The following is a 19,228-nucleotide window of genomic DNA, read 5'->3' as shown; positions in this document are numbered from 1 at the left end:
CTACTTCCGTTTTCGCTTTCGTGTTGTGTTGCGCCGTTCGTGTTGCGTTGCGGCGTTCGTGTTGCGTTGTGGCATTTGCGGTTGTGATGTGGCTTTTGTATTTTGTGTTTTGGCGTTCGTGTTGTATTGTGGCTTTTGCGGTTGTGTTGTTGCTTTTGTATTTGTCTGAACCTTCTCGGCCACCGTATAAATGCCACGGCCTACCTGAGCATTGTTTCTGACCATGTCCATCCCTTTATGGCCACCATGTACCCATCCTCTGATGGCTACTTCCAGCAGGATAATGCACCATGTCATGCAATCATTTCGAATTGGTTTCTTGAACATGACAATGAGTTCACTGTACTAAAATGACCCCCACAGTCACCAGATCTCAACCCAATAGAGCAGAACAGGAGCTTCGTGCCCTGGATGTGCATCCTACAAATCTCCATCAACTGCAAGATGCTATCCTATCAATATGGGCCAACATTTCTAAAGAATGCTTTCAGCATCTTGTTGAATCAATGCCATGTAGAATTATGGCAGTTCTGAAGGCGAAAGGGGGTCAAACACAGTATTAGTATGGTGTTCCTAATAATCCTTTAGGTGAGTGTATGTAGGTAGGTATGTAGGTGTATGTTATTCTATGCAATTAGTGGCAGAGATTAATACAATAAATTATTTTAACTAGGGCCGGGACTTTAGCGCGTTAATTACGATTCATTAATTACAATGTGAATTAAGATTAATTAATTACACAAAAAATAACACATTAAACATTTTTTACGCATTTTTACACTTATTTTTTGCACCACGGGACGTTTCTCACTGGATGAGTTTCGGCGGACCGATTATACTGGAGCACCAACTAGCGGTCATGACTTCAGACAACAACAAACCACAGTGAACATGAACAAAGAAGCTAACGAGACTGTGTCGGGTGGCCCCGTGAATGGGAAATCTTATTATAAAAAACAAACAGATGGAAGCGTCGATAAGAGCGTGGTTGTGTGCAAGCTATGCAACAAGGAATTCGCATTGAGCCTCAAGTATCACCTCAACGTAAAACAATTAGCAGCTAGCGTGGACGTTACAAGGACCCACACCCAACCCACACTGCACCAGATGACTGGTTTAAGGACCAGGGTAACTAAGACCATGTCTGAAAAAATAATGTACTGAATGTACTTGAAAGTATTGGTCTACTTACCTATAGGTTACCTGAATTTCTGAAAGTACTATATTTCTAAATATGCTATTGCTACACTGCTGGAATTGGTTGAACAAAAATAAAAATCCATGTGAAAAAAATTACTTCTCACTGTTCTCAGGTCAAATATTTATGCAATTAAAATGCGATTAATTCATTACAAAGCCTCTAATTAATTATATTAATATTTTTAATCGAGTCCCGGCCCTAATTTTAACACAACTTTGTTTACTTCTGGTTTGCGTTGACCTCGGAAAGGAAACCGCCGCGTTCTGCAGCTAGCAGTTAGATCAGAGAGAGCGAGATGCTTGTTGAAGATGGAAAGAGCTTTTTGCATTGGAAGTAAAACAAACATTAGCCTCAGAGGGCTCTACAGTCTCTACAGTACACATGCAACATCCTCTGTCCCCAAACCCTCACATCGGCACAGGAAAAACTCCCCAAAAAATGGAGGAGAAAACCCTTCCGTGGGGAAAAAGGGGAGAAACCTTCGGAGGAGGGATCCCTCCCCCGGGATGGACAGACTGCAATGGATGTCATGTGTACAGAATGAACAATGTAAAAGATGTACAATACATTCAATTCATACATTCACCACATTATGGCAAGAAGCACTCAACTATCAACAGTCCATCATTACTTTAAGGCAGGAATGTCAGTTAATCCGAAAACTTTCAACAACTTTGAATGTTTCCTTAAGTGCAGTCAAACGCTCTGATGAAAGTGTCTCTCATGGGGCCGCCCAGGACAGGAAGACGTGCCGAGGATAAATTAATGATAAATAAATGCTGCCACGGATAAATTATTTTGAGTTTTCAGGCTCAGAAGCCTCAGATTAGAGCCTCTAGCAGACACATCTCAACATCACCTGCTCAGAGGAGGGACTGCAAAGGAGCCAGGACTGGGGAAGACCCACAGCAGGAGGAGACACCAGGAATGGACGTTAAACCAGTGGAAATAAGGACTTTGGGTTGAAGAGTCCACATCTGTCTTTGTCTTTGTAAGCGGATGGTTTCTACATGTGAGGTTTCCCCATCTGAAGCATTGGGGAGGTGGTGTGAGGGTGTTGGGGGGCTTTGCTGGTGACACGGTTTGGGATTTTTTCCAAATTGGAAGCACACTTGACCAGCATTCTGCAGCGACATTTTGCTCTTAGTAGAACCAGCATCACCACTAGGGTTGGGTATCGAGAATCGAGAATCGATTGGAATCGAAACTAGCTTTGCGATTTACCCGGTATCGTTCAAAAGTTTAAAATTCGATTCCTAGTTTCGATTCTCAGTCCGCCGGCGCCGACCGGAAATAGAAACCGCTGAACACCAACGAAGAAGCGTCCACCGGAAGTGTTGGCGTAACAGCGCGATCGAACATGTATAGCGTGCGTCGGCGATCCAAAGTGTGGTTACACTTCCCGAAACAAACCGAAAACTCTGCAAAAAACTCCCGGTTGTTGTGAAGTTGTGACGCATCAGACGAGTGCGCGCGGCGGTGCCGGGTGGCCCGAGCGGAGCTGTCCTATCTGTTAAAGTGACCAGTGAGGCTGGCGCTGCAAAGAAAGAAAAAAAGATTGTACTAGCACTCCCCGCGTCGACCGCCAGCAGCCCCCCGTCAGCGAAAGTGTCCCTGATTTGAGGTTGGGAGAGTTGCGCGCGCCCCCCCCCCCTCCGTGTGCCCCGTGTTTGACGCGCTGCCTCCTCCTCTGATTCCAAGGGTTCGTCCATCAGTGGGAGCAAGGTAACGTTTAAGTACCTGCAGTATCACACACTCACGTGTAAATGTGTTTTTGTGAGGTTTCAAAAATAAAGCTCTCTGGAGGAAAGTGTACCCCTGTTAAAATATATTCATAATTTATAATGTTCATACAATATTCAAGTTCATAGTTTGATATTTATATTGTAGTTGAAAACAGCCCTGTTAGAAATTCATAGTAAAGTTAATAAAAAGTTCATAGAATTAACATTGATGGAGAAGGTCAGACTTTTTCCTTCAGAAAGACCCTTGGTTAGCTAGCTCATTTAAAATATCTTAAACTTAAACTTTTTTGACCCTGCCTCTTAAAAGAATCGGAATCGAGAATCGCTGGGAACCGGAATCGAAACAAGGAATCGAAATCGGAATCGGAATCGCTCAAATTCAAACGATACCCAACCCTAATCACCACGTCCCCAAACACACCTCCAGGCTGGATTTGAATGATCAGACAATCTATAGTCTCCTACCGTCTATTCCTAAACCCTTTTACTAAACGTCATGGGGTCACGATGGTTTAGTAAGAGGAGTATGTGGAGTTAGGGAATACGACTCCACTGTCACTAAGCTATATAGTTAGTGACGTCAGTCTGCAGTGGAAAAACTACAATTTACAAAGAAGCATCTTAGATGCCTTCATGTGTTAGAGTGCTGAGTCATGCAGACGACATGCTTTATTCATTCTAAATGACGCACCGTTTTCCTGTTTGATAATATTTCGTCTTTTTTCTGTGGTGCAGCCCAGTACCAAGTGGCCCACGGACCGGTGGATGAGGACCCCCTGACTTCCATGATATGCGTTTCTTGGTCATGATCGTTATTTCTCGTGAACGGCCGAATGATGCATCGTTATTTAAATATTGCCGCCGCAAGGAATTGTGGGACGAAATAATCTTGCTTCCTTTTGTTAATGATGGTCCAGTGTCTCCAATGCTAAAGGAGCTAAGAAGGGAAGCATTGAAGCGCCTTGCCTTAGCATTAGATCATCTCATCACCACGGCTATTTGAGCATGAATGAGAGACCTGGCCTCCACCATCACCCACCTAAAAGCCATTCAGATGGTTTGGGATGAGTTTGGCTGCAGAGTGAAGGCGACGCAGGTTTCCACCCGCTCTGTACACACTCTGAATCCATGTCTTAGTGGCTGTGCACATAGCGCTGGTTGATGAGAAGATGAATCTGCTGAGCCCTACTAGCATTGTGAACCTGCTACCTCGGACTTTACGACAGGTTTTGGGAGAAAAGCACTGATTGGCTCTTTTTCGAGGACCGCTAGCTTGTATGAGGAGCAGACTAGTAACCTGAAGCTATGTCGCTCTACTTCAATATAACATGTGGGACTATTCTTCCTGCTAGTAATTGAACCGACATGTGACTGGGAGCCAAAGCAGCGTGCCTTTGTGGGAATTAGTAAACGGCTCATACTCCACCCTCCAGCAACCCCCCCCCCTCCTCCCCAGCTCCTTCATCTCCCCCGTGTCATTATTGCCACACCTGACAGACTGCTATAATTGATTGTGCTGGTGGAATTACTCCGACTGCCTCTGATGCGCAAGGTGCTTAGGTTCCCGTCTTCAGACACATTAATATGAAAATCCCTGTAAACTAAATGATATTTGTCCCCCTTTTTATGCAAATGTTTAAGAAGCAAGCCGGTTATCACTTTGATGTTTTACTTGGAGGAGCTTTGGTTCAAACCAGTTTCTTGGCCAGATGTTCTGCCACCAATGATGCACTGCATTCAAGATGTCGCTGTGACCTTTAACACCTTTAAGGCCTTTGATGTGGCTCTGTTGGTGTGGTCTTTATGGAGCTTACATATGGTTTTTCTTGTGATGTCATTTGAATTTGAACAGACTGACTACTGGGCACTTTAGCTGTAACGTGGGCCGATGCAGAGCAGTCAGGTGCTTCTGTTCTCCTCTCACCACTGATCTCATGTGTATGTCATCCAGGGAGTAAACGGCATTCTGGTTCTTCAGCCTTGTTTGCAGCACCTGGTTCACTATTTTCAGTTGTACAGAGGCTCCAATAAACCGGTGTATTTTATTATATGATAACATGTCTGATAGTTGTGATTCTCTTCATGCAGCTTCAGGGTACAGAACCTGTACATGTTATCGGGTCCTTAAGATCCACAAATGTCTGCTTACTGCTGATGTTTTAGAGGAGCATTTCTCAGTGCTATGCGTAGTATTGTAAACAAAAGTACTATTTGGTGTTGGAATTGACCCGGTCAGTGTTTGTTGTGTAATATTAAGAGCTGAGCAGAAACCATGTGACCCAGCACTGTTTCTCTTGTAGTACTAGAAAAACACTCCTTTATTGGTGCCAATTGTTTCAGCAGCCAAGAAAAGCCACACAGGACTTCAGAGGTCACCACAGCGTTTTTAGTTTGGGCTCCATTAATGAAGTAGTCTTCAGCTCAATAACTGTTCCTCTTGGAATAGAAAGCTGTGCAGATGCTTTGCCTCCCTGACGGGGAACGTGGGGGCTGCTCTGGATGTGCAGTGCAGGCTGCTTAGGTCTTATCTTGATGGGATGGTTTGACAGGTACTGCATCACATTAAAGGCCTTACCAATCTTCCCTGTCACATCCAGCAGGAGGCGCACAGATAGCCCCCCCTCCCCAAACCCCCAACCCCCGAGTTTTCCCTCCTCTAACCTGGGTTGATTCCCAACATATTGTATTTTTTTCAGGTCTCAAAGACAAAAAGAGGTAGTACATGAGTAAGAGCACTTTTCACAGAGTGATGTGTAGCACAGCATACTGTATAGTGTTACATAGTGACCAGGCCCTACATGTAAATATAATTCCAAGACTTTGGATACCCTTTTAATTTAAAACTATATATATATATATATATATATATATAAAACACCATAAGCTGCTGGTAACATTGAATGTTAAAACATTTGCACAAGTCAGCAAAGTGACCCATGTGATCCTTTTGTACGTAACGCCAGTTTGCTGCTTAGATGTTCCGGTGTGACTTGAACACGTGTTGTTATCTGATGGTTAGGTGGAATCCACCCAGAGTATGATCAGGATCCTGGGACTGTCGGCAACGTTGCCCAACTACCTGGATGTGGCCGCCTTCCTGCACGTCAACCCCTACATCGGCCTCTTCTTCTTTGACAGTCGCTTCAGACCGGTGCCCCTTGGACAGACCTTTGTTGGCATCAAATCCACTAACAAGGTAAGCAGACCAATGCATTGATGTGGGTTCTTCCTGAGGGGCTGAGGTTCTAGCCAGAATATTAGGACTTAGAAGCCCTTCCTCCAAAGAACCGCCTTTCCCAGCAAGAGTTCATCAAGGACTTCTGGTATAATGTGTTTCATCAACTACACACCATGTGCTTTTGAACCATTTTTTAGTTTGGGGGTGTGCTCCCCCATGTTAGCTTTTTGGGTCGTTCCAATGAGCCCAGCCTAAAGCCAAGACCGCATCTGTGCATTCTAGATCACTGTAGAACCTTTTTTAAAGGAGTTCTGGGAGGATCGATAGGTCTTCAGGTTTTCAGATACCAGCACACACTACGTAGGTTACAACTCCTCCCTTTGCCTGTACGCAATCAGGATGAACACTGATTGTAACTTTTTGTGCTGCTCAGATCCAGCAGCTCCGTGACATGGAGGAGGTGTGCTACAACAGAGTTCTGGAGCAGGTTAAAGGCGGTCATCAGGTAAGAGCCGCACTGCGTTGGAACCCCACTAACATTATGTCAACTATAATCAGAATCAAGTCCCCTTCCCTTTATCTTTACGATTCAGTAGTGTTTGGAGGGGTCCATCAAATGTCCTTCAACCCTCAACCCTATGATTTTACTCACACAGTTACCACATGATGTTGGTGCAGCTCCAGAATATGCCATCCATTCTTTACAACTGGTTTCATAGAAATATGTTTCTTTGAACTTTTTCATGATTAGGACTTCCTGCAGTGAATCTCTTTTGTGAACCATTTGGAATGAACACCTGCTATCTGAAGTGTATGCAGTCCTTATCTCCCCCAGTATTATCCTGCCTCTCACCCCACCCAGCCCTGGGCCCCAGTTGGCCCTGGATCAGAGTTGTGAATTCAGCGTTTAGCTCCCGTCTGCTGCAGGAGTTGAACTCCCTATTGAGCATGGTGTTATCTTGTCTGCATCATTTCATTGCAAGTGTACACACACAACTTTTCTTAATTTTCCGCTTCTGTGGCCCATTGTGTCCCTCAGAGAGTCTTGCTGAAGCCCCTCGAGAAGTTGAATACCAGCTTCATTCTATTCCACCACTGACAAGTTTTCCTCCCTGCGGTTGAGAGTAAACAATGGTCCAGTCCAGCTTGGAGGTGGAGGCCACAGCGCACCTCTGGAGGCTGCGCCTTTTCTGATTATTAAATTGTCAAGAAGTGGTTGTGACGTATATTAATTTCATGTGGGAGAATCTGATGGATGGAATTTCCTCTCCTCCTGGTGGAAAGCCTGCTGCCAGAGACAAGTTTAATAAGGCGAGCAGCCGGCGGTTACTGCCGACAACGCTTCCACACAGCTCAGTGGTGCTGATAAAACAACTCCAATAAATAACATTTGCTGCAGTGGTCTCTCTGGACCCGGTGTGTTTGGAGCACACACACAGCTGCTTGCTGCATGTACTCATGCAATATTGTTTGGTCTAATAATAGGTTTCCATAATAAAAGTTTCAAAAGAACAACACCCCGCAAAAATCGATTATGTTGACTTATTGGACAATATATGAAAATGAGCGTGATCATTTTTGATGCTGCGATTTATTTATTTTTACACAGGAATGAGTGTCGCCAACATTTTAGTCGATCGTGCTGCCTTTGTCCTCTTCTGTCTGCTCTTTTTTGTCGAAAGCAGAGTCGGGGCTCAGGCAGCGCCTCCACACACAGACTGCATTAATCTTGGCCACATTAATCTTATTGATTAACAAGTTCATTTTGACAGCCCTCGTATTTATACTTGGTTTGTTTGTACCATATGTATTTATTTGGTGCACCAATATAACCTGATGCATTGCTTGTTGTTTCTGTTTTTGTGACCCTGTTTGGAAGGTGATGGTGTTTGTCCACGCTCGTAATGCCACAGTGAGAACGGCTATGGCTCTGATCGAGATGGCCAAGAACCATGGAGAAATATGCTGCTTCCAGCCGGGCCAGGGTCCAGACTACGGCCAGTGTGAGAAGCAGGTAGGACGCTTTTAGCATTGTAGCGTCCTCCCATCATGTCCTACTGTGACCGTGTCACACCAAACGAATGAAAAGTGACCGTAGCAGAATTTATCTTTACACATGAACTACAAACTGAAATCATTTATAAGGGAAAGTCCTGGTTCTGCTGGACTTTTCATTTATTCAGACGGCGTGATGGACCAACCTCTTTTCACACACACACACACACGCCCACACACTGAGAGCCACGCAGCCTGTGGTTATGGGAGCTGACCTGGCAACGGCCAGGAGAATAGAAAGGAGAGCACCGCATTCCCTTATTCACAGCTCATCGTTACTGACACTATACAAAACACTTGTGATACATGCATGAAATCAGGACACTGCGTGCGTGTGTGTGTGTATTTAATGGTGTGTGTGCAGGGAGAGTACTCAGAGGTGGAGCTACATTCTCCCTTAGAGGATGGTCAGTCAGACTCCAACTCCCATATTTAAATATGCTGCAACAGAAGGCGGAGTGATAAATTTAGTAACCTTTTCCTACGTTCCCTGGGGCCAGCCGAGATTGATGCGCCTCTAATCTCTCCTCTATTTAAATGGGATATGTATACAAATCAGATCACTTGCATGCTTTCTAAAACTGGAAATGGAGACAAGAGATTATGCTGTGGAACTAAAAATGGTATGCTGTGGCCTGGTTAGTCCTGTTTCCACAGTACATGTCCATGAATGGATACACTAACTGTGCATTAATTCCCGGTAGCCCCTGTGCCTGTGTCGTGTTATCCACTCCATTAGCCCGGCGCTGAGTGTTTGTCCGTCTGGCCTTCTCTGGTGAGGGAAGAGGCATCAGGCTGACTCGAGCCCACACAGAGATAATGCACTGCTTATTTGCACTCCGAAATTGCCCCCACATTAATATTTAAAGGTGTTTTTTATTCTCCCATATGCATATGCAGTGAATTAAAGCACCTCTAGGGTCAGTCATATAATTTGTTTATTTATCCTGCTTTGAAATCCAGAACTATATTTTTCTCCCTCCTAATGTTATTTAATTGGCTTAATCTTGTGGGGGGGAAGGGGGGGTCAAGGGGTTTGTCGAGGCTGTCAATCAAGCTTAGATATTTTAATACACCCACTCTAATCAATTCTTGTGAAATGGAGTTTTTGGGGAATAAGAGTCGTGCCTTTTGATCACCCCCTGGTATTAAAGTGGTGCATTATAAAGGAAGCAGCGTGTGGGGGGCACAGGGGGACGGTTGGAAAGGAGGCGTCCATGTGCCCATAGTTCTTGTTGTATAATAATGGCACAGCATGCAGGGAGTACAGCTAGGAGCAATGCTCCTGATAGATGACATGTGCTAAAGACTTGATAGTTTGGACGGCTATAATATCTTTAGGATTCTATTAAGAGGGCCATCTCATTAAAAAGGCGGCCGTGCGCAGTGCATGTCCAACTAATTAGAACCAGCTAATTTGTTTGATAAGATGCATAATGTTGGCCCGATCGGCTTCCACAAACATAATCAGGAAATTGCGTTGTGGAAGAGAGACAATGTTTGCAGTGATTGTAGTGTGTGATTACTGAAAAGGAACTGGTAGCACATCCCAGTGCTTCCCGGGGGGGGGGGGCTGATTGGCATCGTTTAATGTTCATTGTTTGCCTCATACAACTCTAATGCTTAAAGAGCTAGTATTTGTATTTGAATTCAGCAAAGAAAACACTGTTGCAACTAACTAGTATATTCACTATTGCTACAGATTAATTCCTGGAGTATCCCTCACATCAGAGACATTGGAACTAGTGAGTAGCACTAGACACTAGACCCGCCCTCTGCTCAGCCACATGCACAATGTTTGCCTTTCAGTTGGGTTGGAAACTCTTGGTTAGATGAACATTGAAGCCCCAAATGTTTATATGTCTTAGCATGGAATGAAATGGCAAACAGTGTCATACTGCCCCAACCCACAGCTCTCTGTGTAGCCAGAGGTTGACGTGTTCAAGAGAGCCTTTCACCTTCATTTGCTCCGACTCCTACAATCCAGCCAGAGATGTGACTGGTTGGAAGGCAGAGAGCAGCGCTACTGTGGAGCCTAAGAGACACCCAGTGGTCCTGTGAGTCCATTACACACATCATCATAGCGCATCCAGTGGTAGAAGCTGTACTCATTACTAGTAGAAGTAACAGCAACGCAAAGATTTGTCTGTTAAAGTGTATAACTTAAGGAATAGTGTAGAGATGGACAGCACAGATGTCCTCACACACCCTCATCTTTTCTCTTTAAACGCTCCATCTCTGTTGTTGTCAGATGTGCAGCTTTCATGTCCTTGTGTTTGACGAGACACAGTGACGTCTGTGAGTGCCAGGCCTCCAGGGACTCCACAGCAGCACCAGCAGAGGCTCATTAATGTCTGTGTTTGCTTTCTTTGCTGCTATTTTTACAAGTCTGGTCCACCGCCAATCCTTTCACTGCGTCAGATCAGTGACAACCTGTCACCGTGCCAAAGCAGCCCCCCCCCACTACACCGATCAACAACAATGAGCTGCGACTCAAAGGCTGGTGTAAAATAGGAATGACACACATCATGATAACGGCCTTAAATAGAAAGGCGGCTTTGTGAAACCGTGAAGAAGAGGGGGGACCTCTTCATCCAGCCTGACTGTCGGGGTGTTGCCCAATGTGGGATAACTACAGGACATACAACCCATGTGGTCCAGTGTGCTGTATCATCAGGTCCAAACCCAGTCTGGAGCTCCTTTCTCATCCAATCCATTGTTCATACACAGCGTTGTTGTTTTGACTTGATGTTGTTTCTGAATACCTTCATATCAGCATTAGAAGGCACAAGGGTTCAAACAGCCACACCTCGCAGACCTTAGTTCTCGTCTTCAAGTCGCATTGTTCCTCCAGAAATTGAGGAGAATCTAGTTTGCACATCTAAAATCGATCTGGGGCTCATGTAATATTTGTTTTGATGCCTTGCATGTGGAGACAAAATGTGGAAAATACAGACTGCCAACTGACCACTTGAGCATCTGAAACACAGCAGGTCCAATCTTCTGCAATATGATCCAAGGCAATGAAGAAGATCTGCGATAGGTCTCCTGCAGCCTCTCTTACATTTATTATGAGCTGACGACATTCTATATTCAAATTTTCTCAGTCATATATGTCAACATTCAGAATGCACAAAGCAACATTGTGGTTTTCATTGCTTTTCAGAAATGTGCAAAATGTGGCAAAACTACCATTAAGCTCATTTACCTCCGCAGTAGAAAAATCCTCTCTGTTGAAAAAACCCCATAATTATGTAAAATTTGACATGTTTTGCGGTGTGTTTAGTGAATCTGTACTTCAGAAAGGGCTGAAAGCGAATGTTGGGAGATGGAGGCAGAGTGTGATGGAGAAGGGGAGCAGAGTGGATGTGAGTGGCGGCTCATCCTCCCACTCTCTCCAGCCGCTCTGAGCACCAAACATTATGGCTGTCAAGGGCCACTAAGCGAAATCAACAATTAACCATGCTGCCTCCATTTAACAGAGTAAATGAATGCTTTTGGTGCTCCTGTCCTCCTGAGTTGGTGGGATGCTGTTAGACACAAGCATTCTCTTCCCCGCAGGCCATTTCCGATGCGGTTCTACACTTTAGAACATGGCCTTTGAAGATGTAGTTTACTGTATGATAGTGCCGATGCTTCCAAATGTCCTACAATGCTCCTTCGTCGCCTTCACACTATTGTGGATCAGGGATGAGATATAAAAGCACCCTGTGAGAATGTTGTAGGGCCTCTTGAATAGTCGATTTGCTCTCTGGTGTTTGCTGATGTTCTTCACATAGAGCAGCGATAGACGGTGAGTGGAGCTGGCAGCCGGCTGTCGGTGAACGGAGTGAGCTCCGCAGGAGGAGCAGCAGCGAGTGGCAGGGCCTAATGGGAGCTGATCAGGAGCTTAGGTCACTGCCATCCAAGATACAGCCATGCTCCAGCAGACATCAGCGCTAACTCACCTTAGATTAGAGGCTGGAAGCACGGGCGTAACACCCCGTGGCACCTCAAATCAAAGCCTGAGCCGTGGCATTTCAATTACCTGCCTTCCCTGCTCTGGTGGGTGTCACCCTGGCCCTGAGGAGTCCCTGCAGGCCACGGTTCGGCCTGCTTTTAAGGACAGCAAAATGCCTTTCGACAGCAAAGCAGGATTGTTTTTTGTCTTGTTGTGTTTTTTGGGGATTACCATCAGCATGACATTACCATGTCCCTGCCCTAATCGTGTAGCTGAAAGTGGAAGGGTAGCAGTGTTTGGACGGAGGGGGGGTTAGAGAATCTGCATGTGGGCGTTTAACCTCCGTACACACCTGGTCTGTGCAGGTTGAAACTTGAAAGAGGGCCTTCATAGACAGTGGAGGGACGCCATGAGTCATCCATTAATTTATTCAACCCTCAAAGGCAATCATTCATCCAAAGCGATTGGGCCTGAGCTAAAGGTTCAGCTTGTAGAATCAGTCGGGCAGCACCTTTATTCCATCAGCCCGCCTCAGGCTTTGCCCCGTCATGGCGCATGAGGACGGTGAGGGGCCATGGCCTTGAGTCAGCACTAGTTTCTCATGTGTGAAGGTCTGATTCGATCCTCCTCAGGCCAGCAGCAGTAGTCAGCAATGAGAGAGGGAACTGGTGGGTGCCTTTTCCTAAAAAGGTGAAGTAAAGGTGTGTGCTCTGTCCCTGGTCTTCATGCTAACAGAGCGTGAGGTTTGGATCTGCTCATCTCCGGATGCCCGTTGCTGCTCTGTGTTTAAAACAAAGGCAGCGGGGAGGGATTAGTTAGGCTGCTTCCATACATAGAATGGCCTGTTAGCCTCGCTGGTACCAGGTTGTGTGATCTCACACTTGTTTGTTTGTGGACGGAACATAGCATCCTCTCTCTGGCGTTCTGGGGTTAGCAGAGTAACAGGACCAACACTAAAATACAACAACTTACCTTATCCCCCTTGGGCCAAACCAAAGATACTCAACTCAGGTGTGAACGTTTTAGCGTCTGTGCAAAGATCCTTCACGGTGAAATAGAATATTTCCCCTAGTTAGGAGGAGTAATATCACTGCAGCATTGTCCGAACTTTCAGAAGAACAGCACCTGGCCTCCCTCCAGGCTGCCAGCCCAGATGTCTTTGCTCAGCCACCATCGATTCCAAGATTCTTCAGCATGATCCCATTGTTAGCTTCTCAAACTGTGGCTGGCTAGTCTGATGATGTGATGCCAACGCCCCCCACAGTGAAACACGAGGCATCACACATTGGAAGACAAAAGACACTAATAAGCCTTTCCTTAGTTGTACATTTGACATATACAAGACAGGAAATCCAGATTCCACCGGTTTTATTTTGCATACAAAGCAAAGTAGTTCTTTAGCTATAAGTAATTTCAACAGAAAGTTGTTGAGTAAGGTCAATCTTACCTGACACTAGCAGCAGCTTCTCCTGTAGAAATCCTTTCAGAACAAGGCTTCTTTAGCTTTAACTATTTGGGTTTTCACATTGTGAAAAATAGGATTATGGAAGAACTATTCTGGAAGACACAACTTCATTTTCATCAGTCGGTTACCTACAGTCTCCTCAAGGTTTGCATAGAGGTCCAAATGGCCAGTGCTAACCGCTGTGAGGCGGACCGATACCAGGTGTGTGGTTCGGGAGAGCTCTGACCTCCACTAGCTAACCTGGTTTTATTAACACTGACCCTCTTAATAAGCAGGAGTCCTCTTGTGTGTGTATAAGTCCAACAGGATATTTTCCTACTCTGACATCTTGACCTACCCATTCCTTTGAGTCTTCTGTCTCCTCTTTTTTGGACTGACCTCTTTGACCATCTCCTTCAGATCCAGCGCTCCAGAAATAAGCAGATGAAGGAGATGTTCCCAGAAGGCTTTGGGATCCATCATGCTGGCATGCTGCGGTCCGACCGCAGCCTGATGGAGAGCATGTTCTCCAAGGGCCACCTCAAGGTGCTGGTCTGTACTGCCACCCTCGCCTGGGGAGTGAACCTGCCGGCCCATGCAGTCATCATCAAGGTTTATTTGCCTTTCTCTGTTTCGTCACTTGTCTTGGTTCCTATTTTGCTGCTTATAATTCTGCTGCCCTGAGGCCTCGTACCTACAGGGACCCCTAGGGCTCCAATTACCCCCAACTAACTTATTGCTCAGTTGTTTGCTAACAACAACACTGAAGCAACAGCTCTTAAAGCTGCTCCTTTGTTTTTACACACTCCCAAACTCCCAATTCGATTTCTTTCTGCTGAAGATATGAATCTTTAAAAAGAACTCGTAAAACCCCAGCTCTGTGTTCACCAAGCGTTGTTAAATAAACTAGTATTTGTGTGTGTGGGAGTGAATCCAATGTGTGCGTTTTTATAGTAATGAAAGAAGTAGTCCCTAGTGCAACAGTGAAGCTCCACGATGGCTTTGATTCACACACAATGCTTTTCAGTAGAAGTCAGTCATTGTTAATGTGTTTCTCTACATTCTTCAAGAAGCTAAAGAAAGCCATTTCCCAAAAATACCCTTTAACTGATTCCTATTCTTTACCACAAGAAATGAACAAAAGAATCCTAATACTATTTATCTAATTGAATTGCTTTTGCACTGATTCCCGATATGTGTAAACTTGTCTCTTGTACGTAACAGGGCACTCAGATCTACGATGCCAAGCGCGGGGCCCTGGTGGACCTGGGCATCCTGGATGTCATGCAGATCTTTGGGCGCGCCGGTCGCCCGCAGTTCGACAAGTACGGGGAGGGCACCATCATCACCACCCATGAGAAGCTGAGCCACTACTTGACCCTGCTCACCCAGCAGAACCCCATCGAGAGCCAGTTCCTGGACAGCCTGGCCGACAACCTCAACGCTGAGGTGGGGATGCATCAAGTCACTGTCTTCTGTAATATACACTCACCGGCCACTTTATTAGGTACCCCATGCTAGTAACGGGTTGGACCCCCTTTTGCCTTCAGAACTGCCTCAATTCTTCGTGGCATAGATTCAACAAGGGCTGGAAGCATTCCTCAGGGAGTTTGGTCCATATTGACATGATGGCATCACACAGTTGCCGCAGATTTGTCGGCTGCACATCCATGATGCGAATCTCCCGTTCCACCACATCCCAAAGATGCTCTATTGGATTGAGATCTGGTGATTGTGGAGGCCATTTGAGTGCAGCGAACTCATTGTCATGTTCAAGAAACCAGTCTGAGATGATTCCAGCTTTATGACATGGCGCATTATCCTGCTGAAAGTAGCCATCAGAAGTTGGGTACATTGTGGTCATAAAGGGATGGACATGGTCAGCAACAATACTCAGGTAGTCTGTGGCGTTGCAACGATGCTCAATTGGTACCAAGGGGCCCAAAGGGTGCCAAGAAAATATTCCCCACACCATGACACCACCACCACCAGCCTGAACCATTGATACAAGGCAGGATGGATCCATGCTTTCATGTTGTAGACGCCAAATTCTGACCCTGCCATCCGAATGTCGCAGCAGAAATCGGGACTCATCAGACCAGGCAACGTTTTTCCAATCTTCTATTGTCCAATTTCGATGAGCTTGTGCAAATTGTAGCCTCAGTTTCCTGTTCTTAGCTGAAAGGAGTGGCACCCGGTGTGGTCTTCTGCTGCTGTAGCCCATCTGCCTCAAAGTTGGACGTACTGTGCGTTCAGAGATGCTCTTATGCCCACCTTGGTTGTAACGGGTGGTTATTTGAGTCACTGTTGCCCTTCTATCAGCTCGAACCAGTCTGGCCATTCTCCTCTGACCTCTGGCATCAACAAGGCATTTCCGCCCACAGAACTGCCGCTCACTGGATGTTTTTTCTTTTTCGGACCATTCTCTGTAAACCCTAGAGATGGTTGTGCGTGAAAATCCCAGTAGATTAGCAGTTTCTGAAATACTCAGACCAGCCCTTCTGGCACCAACAATCATGCCACGTTCAAAGTCACTCAAATCACCTTTCTTCCCCATACTGATGCTCGGTTTGAACTGCAGGAGATTGTCTTGACAATGTCTACATGCCTAAATGCACTGAGTTGCCGCCATGTGATTGGCTGCTTAGAAATTAAGTGTTAACGAGCAGTTGGACAGGTGTACCTAATAAAGTGGCCGGTGAGTGTAGACGTGTGTCATTTTATTTGTTAATGTTAAAGAATGAATCTAGAAGTTAAGCTAGTTTGGAATATTTGCAATCAGCAAATGAAACCTGCTCTGTAATGTTCCCTCCACACAAATCCTTGCTATGAGATGGATATTTTGTCATTTTGAAGCTCCATTTAGTTGAAATTAATTGTTGTCTTGCATTTCAGCATCAGGCTTTTATCGTCGTTAAGTAATCAGATCGGCAGATCCTAATGTTCCCCAAAACACATTTGAAAAGGCAAGACAATGTAGTAGAAAAAATGCCCCTTTAGAATATGCAAATACTTGATCACATGTGATGAAGCATCACAGTAGATATCTTTTTGATGTAAGGAGAGACATGTGTTTCTTTTGGCTTCAGCCGAATGCCTGTTTGTCCTGAGAGGCTCTTCACTGCATTGTGGTCAAAGCATGTTGCGTTGCCTTTGTAGTTTGACATGTTGTTTGAAAAAGCAGATTGAGCCCAAAATGGGCTGTGTGTGTCCTGGAGTCTCCACTAGAGGGTGTCAGAGACCACTGTTGTTGGAGTCCCCTCTTCTCTCTCCTTGATTCAGATCGCTCTGGGGACTGTCACCAACGTGGAGGAGGCAGTGAAGTGGCTCAGCTATACTTACCTCTATGTTCGTATGAGGGCCAACCCACTCGCTTACGGCATCAACCACAAGGCCTATCAGGTTGGTGATCCAGAGTGCAACCGGTTGCACACCAGAATCAGCGCACAGCAAGCCTCTCCTATATATATATATATATATATATATATATACTAGAATAGTATATGTTTTGATTGATTGTGTAAATGTATGCTACAATTGGTGTTTTTAGATGGATCCTTCCTTGGAGCTCTACAGGAAGGAGCTTGTAGTGGAGTCAGGCAGAAAGCTGGATAAAGCCAAAATGATCCGCTTCGAGGAGCGCACCGGCTACTATGCCTCCACTGACATGGGCAGGACCGCAAGCCACTTCTACATCAGATACAACACCATAGAGGTAGATAGCTCTACATAAGATACAACACCAGAGAAGTAGACTAGCTCTACATCAGATACAACACCACAGAGGTAGACTAGCTCTACATCAGATACAACACCATAGAGGTAGACTAGCTCTACATCAGATACAACACCATAGAGGTAGACTAGCTCTACATCAGATACAACACCATAGAGGTAGACTAGCTCTACATCAGATACAACACCATAGAGGTAGACTAGCTCTACATCAGATACAACACCACAGAGGTAGATAGCTCTACATTAGGTACAGCACCATAGAGGTAGACTAGCTTTACATCAGATACAACACCATAGAGGTAGACTAGCTCTACATCAGATACAACACCATAGAGGTAGACTAGCTCTACATCAGATACAACACCATAGAGGTAGACTAGCTCTACATCAGATACAACACCACTGCCGTCCACTTGCAAAACAAAGATATGTTGTTGTTGTTATAGTGTTCATTCCATCGACATAATACCTTGTCCTTGTTCCCTTTCCTTTGAAGACGTTCAATGAACTTTTCAACTCTCAGCGGACAGAAGCTGACATCCTCAGCATTGTGTCCAAGGCGGAGGAGTTTGATCAGCTAAAGGTGAGCGGGCATCATGTGCAAGCTACAGCAACAGCTGTCACAGTTCAGTCAGGCACTGAACTCACAGTAATTATAAACCGTATGTCGTATGTCTGCTTTAAAATGACATTAAAATATGAATAGTGCATTAAGACCTCAATGCCTTGTTGAAGGTCCGTGATGAGGAGATGGAGGAACTGGAACAGTTGCTGTATAACTACTGTGAGCTGCCGGCTGCAGGTGGGGTGGAGAACGGATATGGCAAGATCAACGTTCTCCTCCAGACGTACATCAGCCGAGGAGAAGTGGACAGCTTCTCCCTCATCTCAGATCTGTCCTATGTGGCACAGGTGAGTGCAAAAGAACTACATGAACTACTAGAGTCATTAGAGTCATGGTGAATACTGGGGGAGTTTCATGGGGTTCATGGACTAACTAACCTCAAGAGTGACCTACGTATTGTTTTACCTGCTCACTGACATCACCATACATCCCTGTATGGTCGTTGATGAGGGTGAACCTTCCTCCCGGCAGGAAATATAAAGTTTCCCAATTTTTTGTGCAAGATCAATCCTTTTTCAACAATAGCACAGTTCCTTATATTTGTGTAGCTAGTATGTCATAGGTGATCCGATGTTCCTACTCACTGACTACCGGATTCAGGCGCTTTCCTGTGGAGAATAAAGTGGCTACCAGAAGAAGGGGAGAAGGACAGGCTCTACACAATGCGATGCAGTGGTGGACCCATGACAGATTATAACATGCATACACACAGCTGACAACTTCATAGATCAACTCATTCTTTGGCCAGTTTTACGCAGACACTATAGCTGGCCATGATGAGTGATTGAACCTGGTAATCGTGGTAATAAAATACGATAATCCTTATTTAGTCCTGCAGCGGGGAATTTCAGCATCAATGGTTGTAATGCAAACAAACAAGATACACAGTACTATAATCATAAATTATCAGTAATACAAACTAAATGAACCAAATCTTCTACATTCCTCTGGGTGGGGACAAATCAAGCTGTGATGCTTCCCCTTTTCATGTTTCCAGCAGGAGGTGTCTAATAGACATGGTTGGCCTCCCTAGATTGATGGGGTGGTTGGTACGGGAAATCCTTTTAACAGGCAGCTTCACCTTTTGCAACGACTGGGCATCACAACCAGTTCATCACCGCAAAGCAAGATTGCTTGATCAGTACTGGGTGAGGAAGTGTACGCCTCTTCTGCTGCAAGCCCTGGCATGCTCGCTGAGCCTGGCCAAGGAGGAGACCTTGGAACTGGTTGCCTTCCGCTCAAGCAGCCCAAGGTGTGCTTTTACATCATCATTCCCAGAGCTCCAGAATTCCTAAGGCACTG

At 45.4% G+C, this 19,228-nt stretch overlaps 1 protein-coding gene across 3 annotated transcripts in view; it reads left to right on the top strand.

Annotated features, from left to right (window-relative positions):
• The window catches only part of ascc3 (activating signal cointegrator 1 complex subunit 3), a 96,144-nt gene that overhangs the window by 56,703 nt on the left and 20,213 nt on the right, over positions 1-19,228 (top strand). For all 3 annotated transcript variants that reach the window (XM_062565353.1, XM_037454705.2, XM_062565354.1), the window contains 9 exons: positions 5,966-6,142; positions 6,558-6,629; positions 8,004-8,138; positions 13,984-14,175; positions 14,788-15,012; positions 16,846-16,965; positions 17,114-17,278; positions 17,798-17,884; positions 18,037-18,213. In XM_062565353.1, the coding sequence (XP_062421337.1) occupies positions 5,966-6,142; positions 6,558-6,629; positions 8,004-8,138; positions 13,984-14,175; positions 14,788-15,012; positions 16,846-16,965; positions 17,114-17,278; positions 17,798-17,884; positions 18,037-18,213 (1,350 nt within the window). The remainder of the gene's footprint in view (positions 1-5,965; positions 6,143-6,557; positions 6,630-8,003; positions 8,139-13,983; positions 14,176-14,787; positions 15,013-16,845; positions 16,966-17,113; positions 17,279-17,797; positions 17,885-18,036; positions 18,214-19,228) is intronic.

The sequence above is a fragment of the Pungitius pungitius genome, chromosome 11, assembly GCF_949316345.1.
Source record: "Pungitius pungitius chromosome 11, fPunPun2.1, whole genome shotgun sequence".
Classification (NCBI taxonomy): Eukaryota; Metazoa; Chordata; class Actinopteri; order Perciformes; family Gasterosteidae; genus Pungitius; species Pungitius pungitius.
This window is presented reverse-complemented; position numbering and strand designations above follow the sequence as displayed.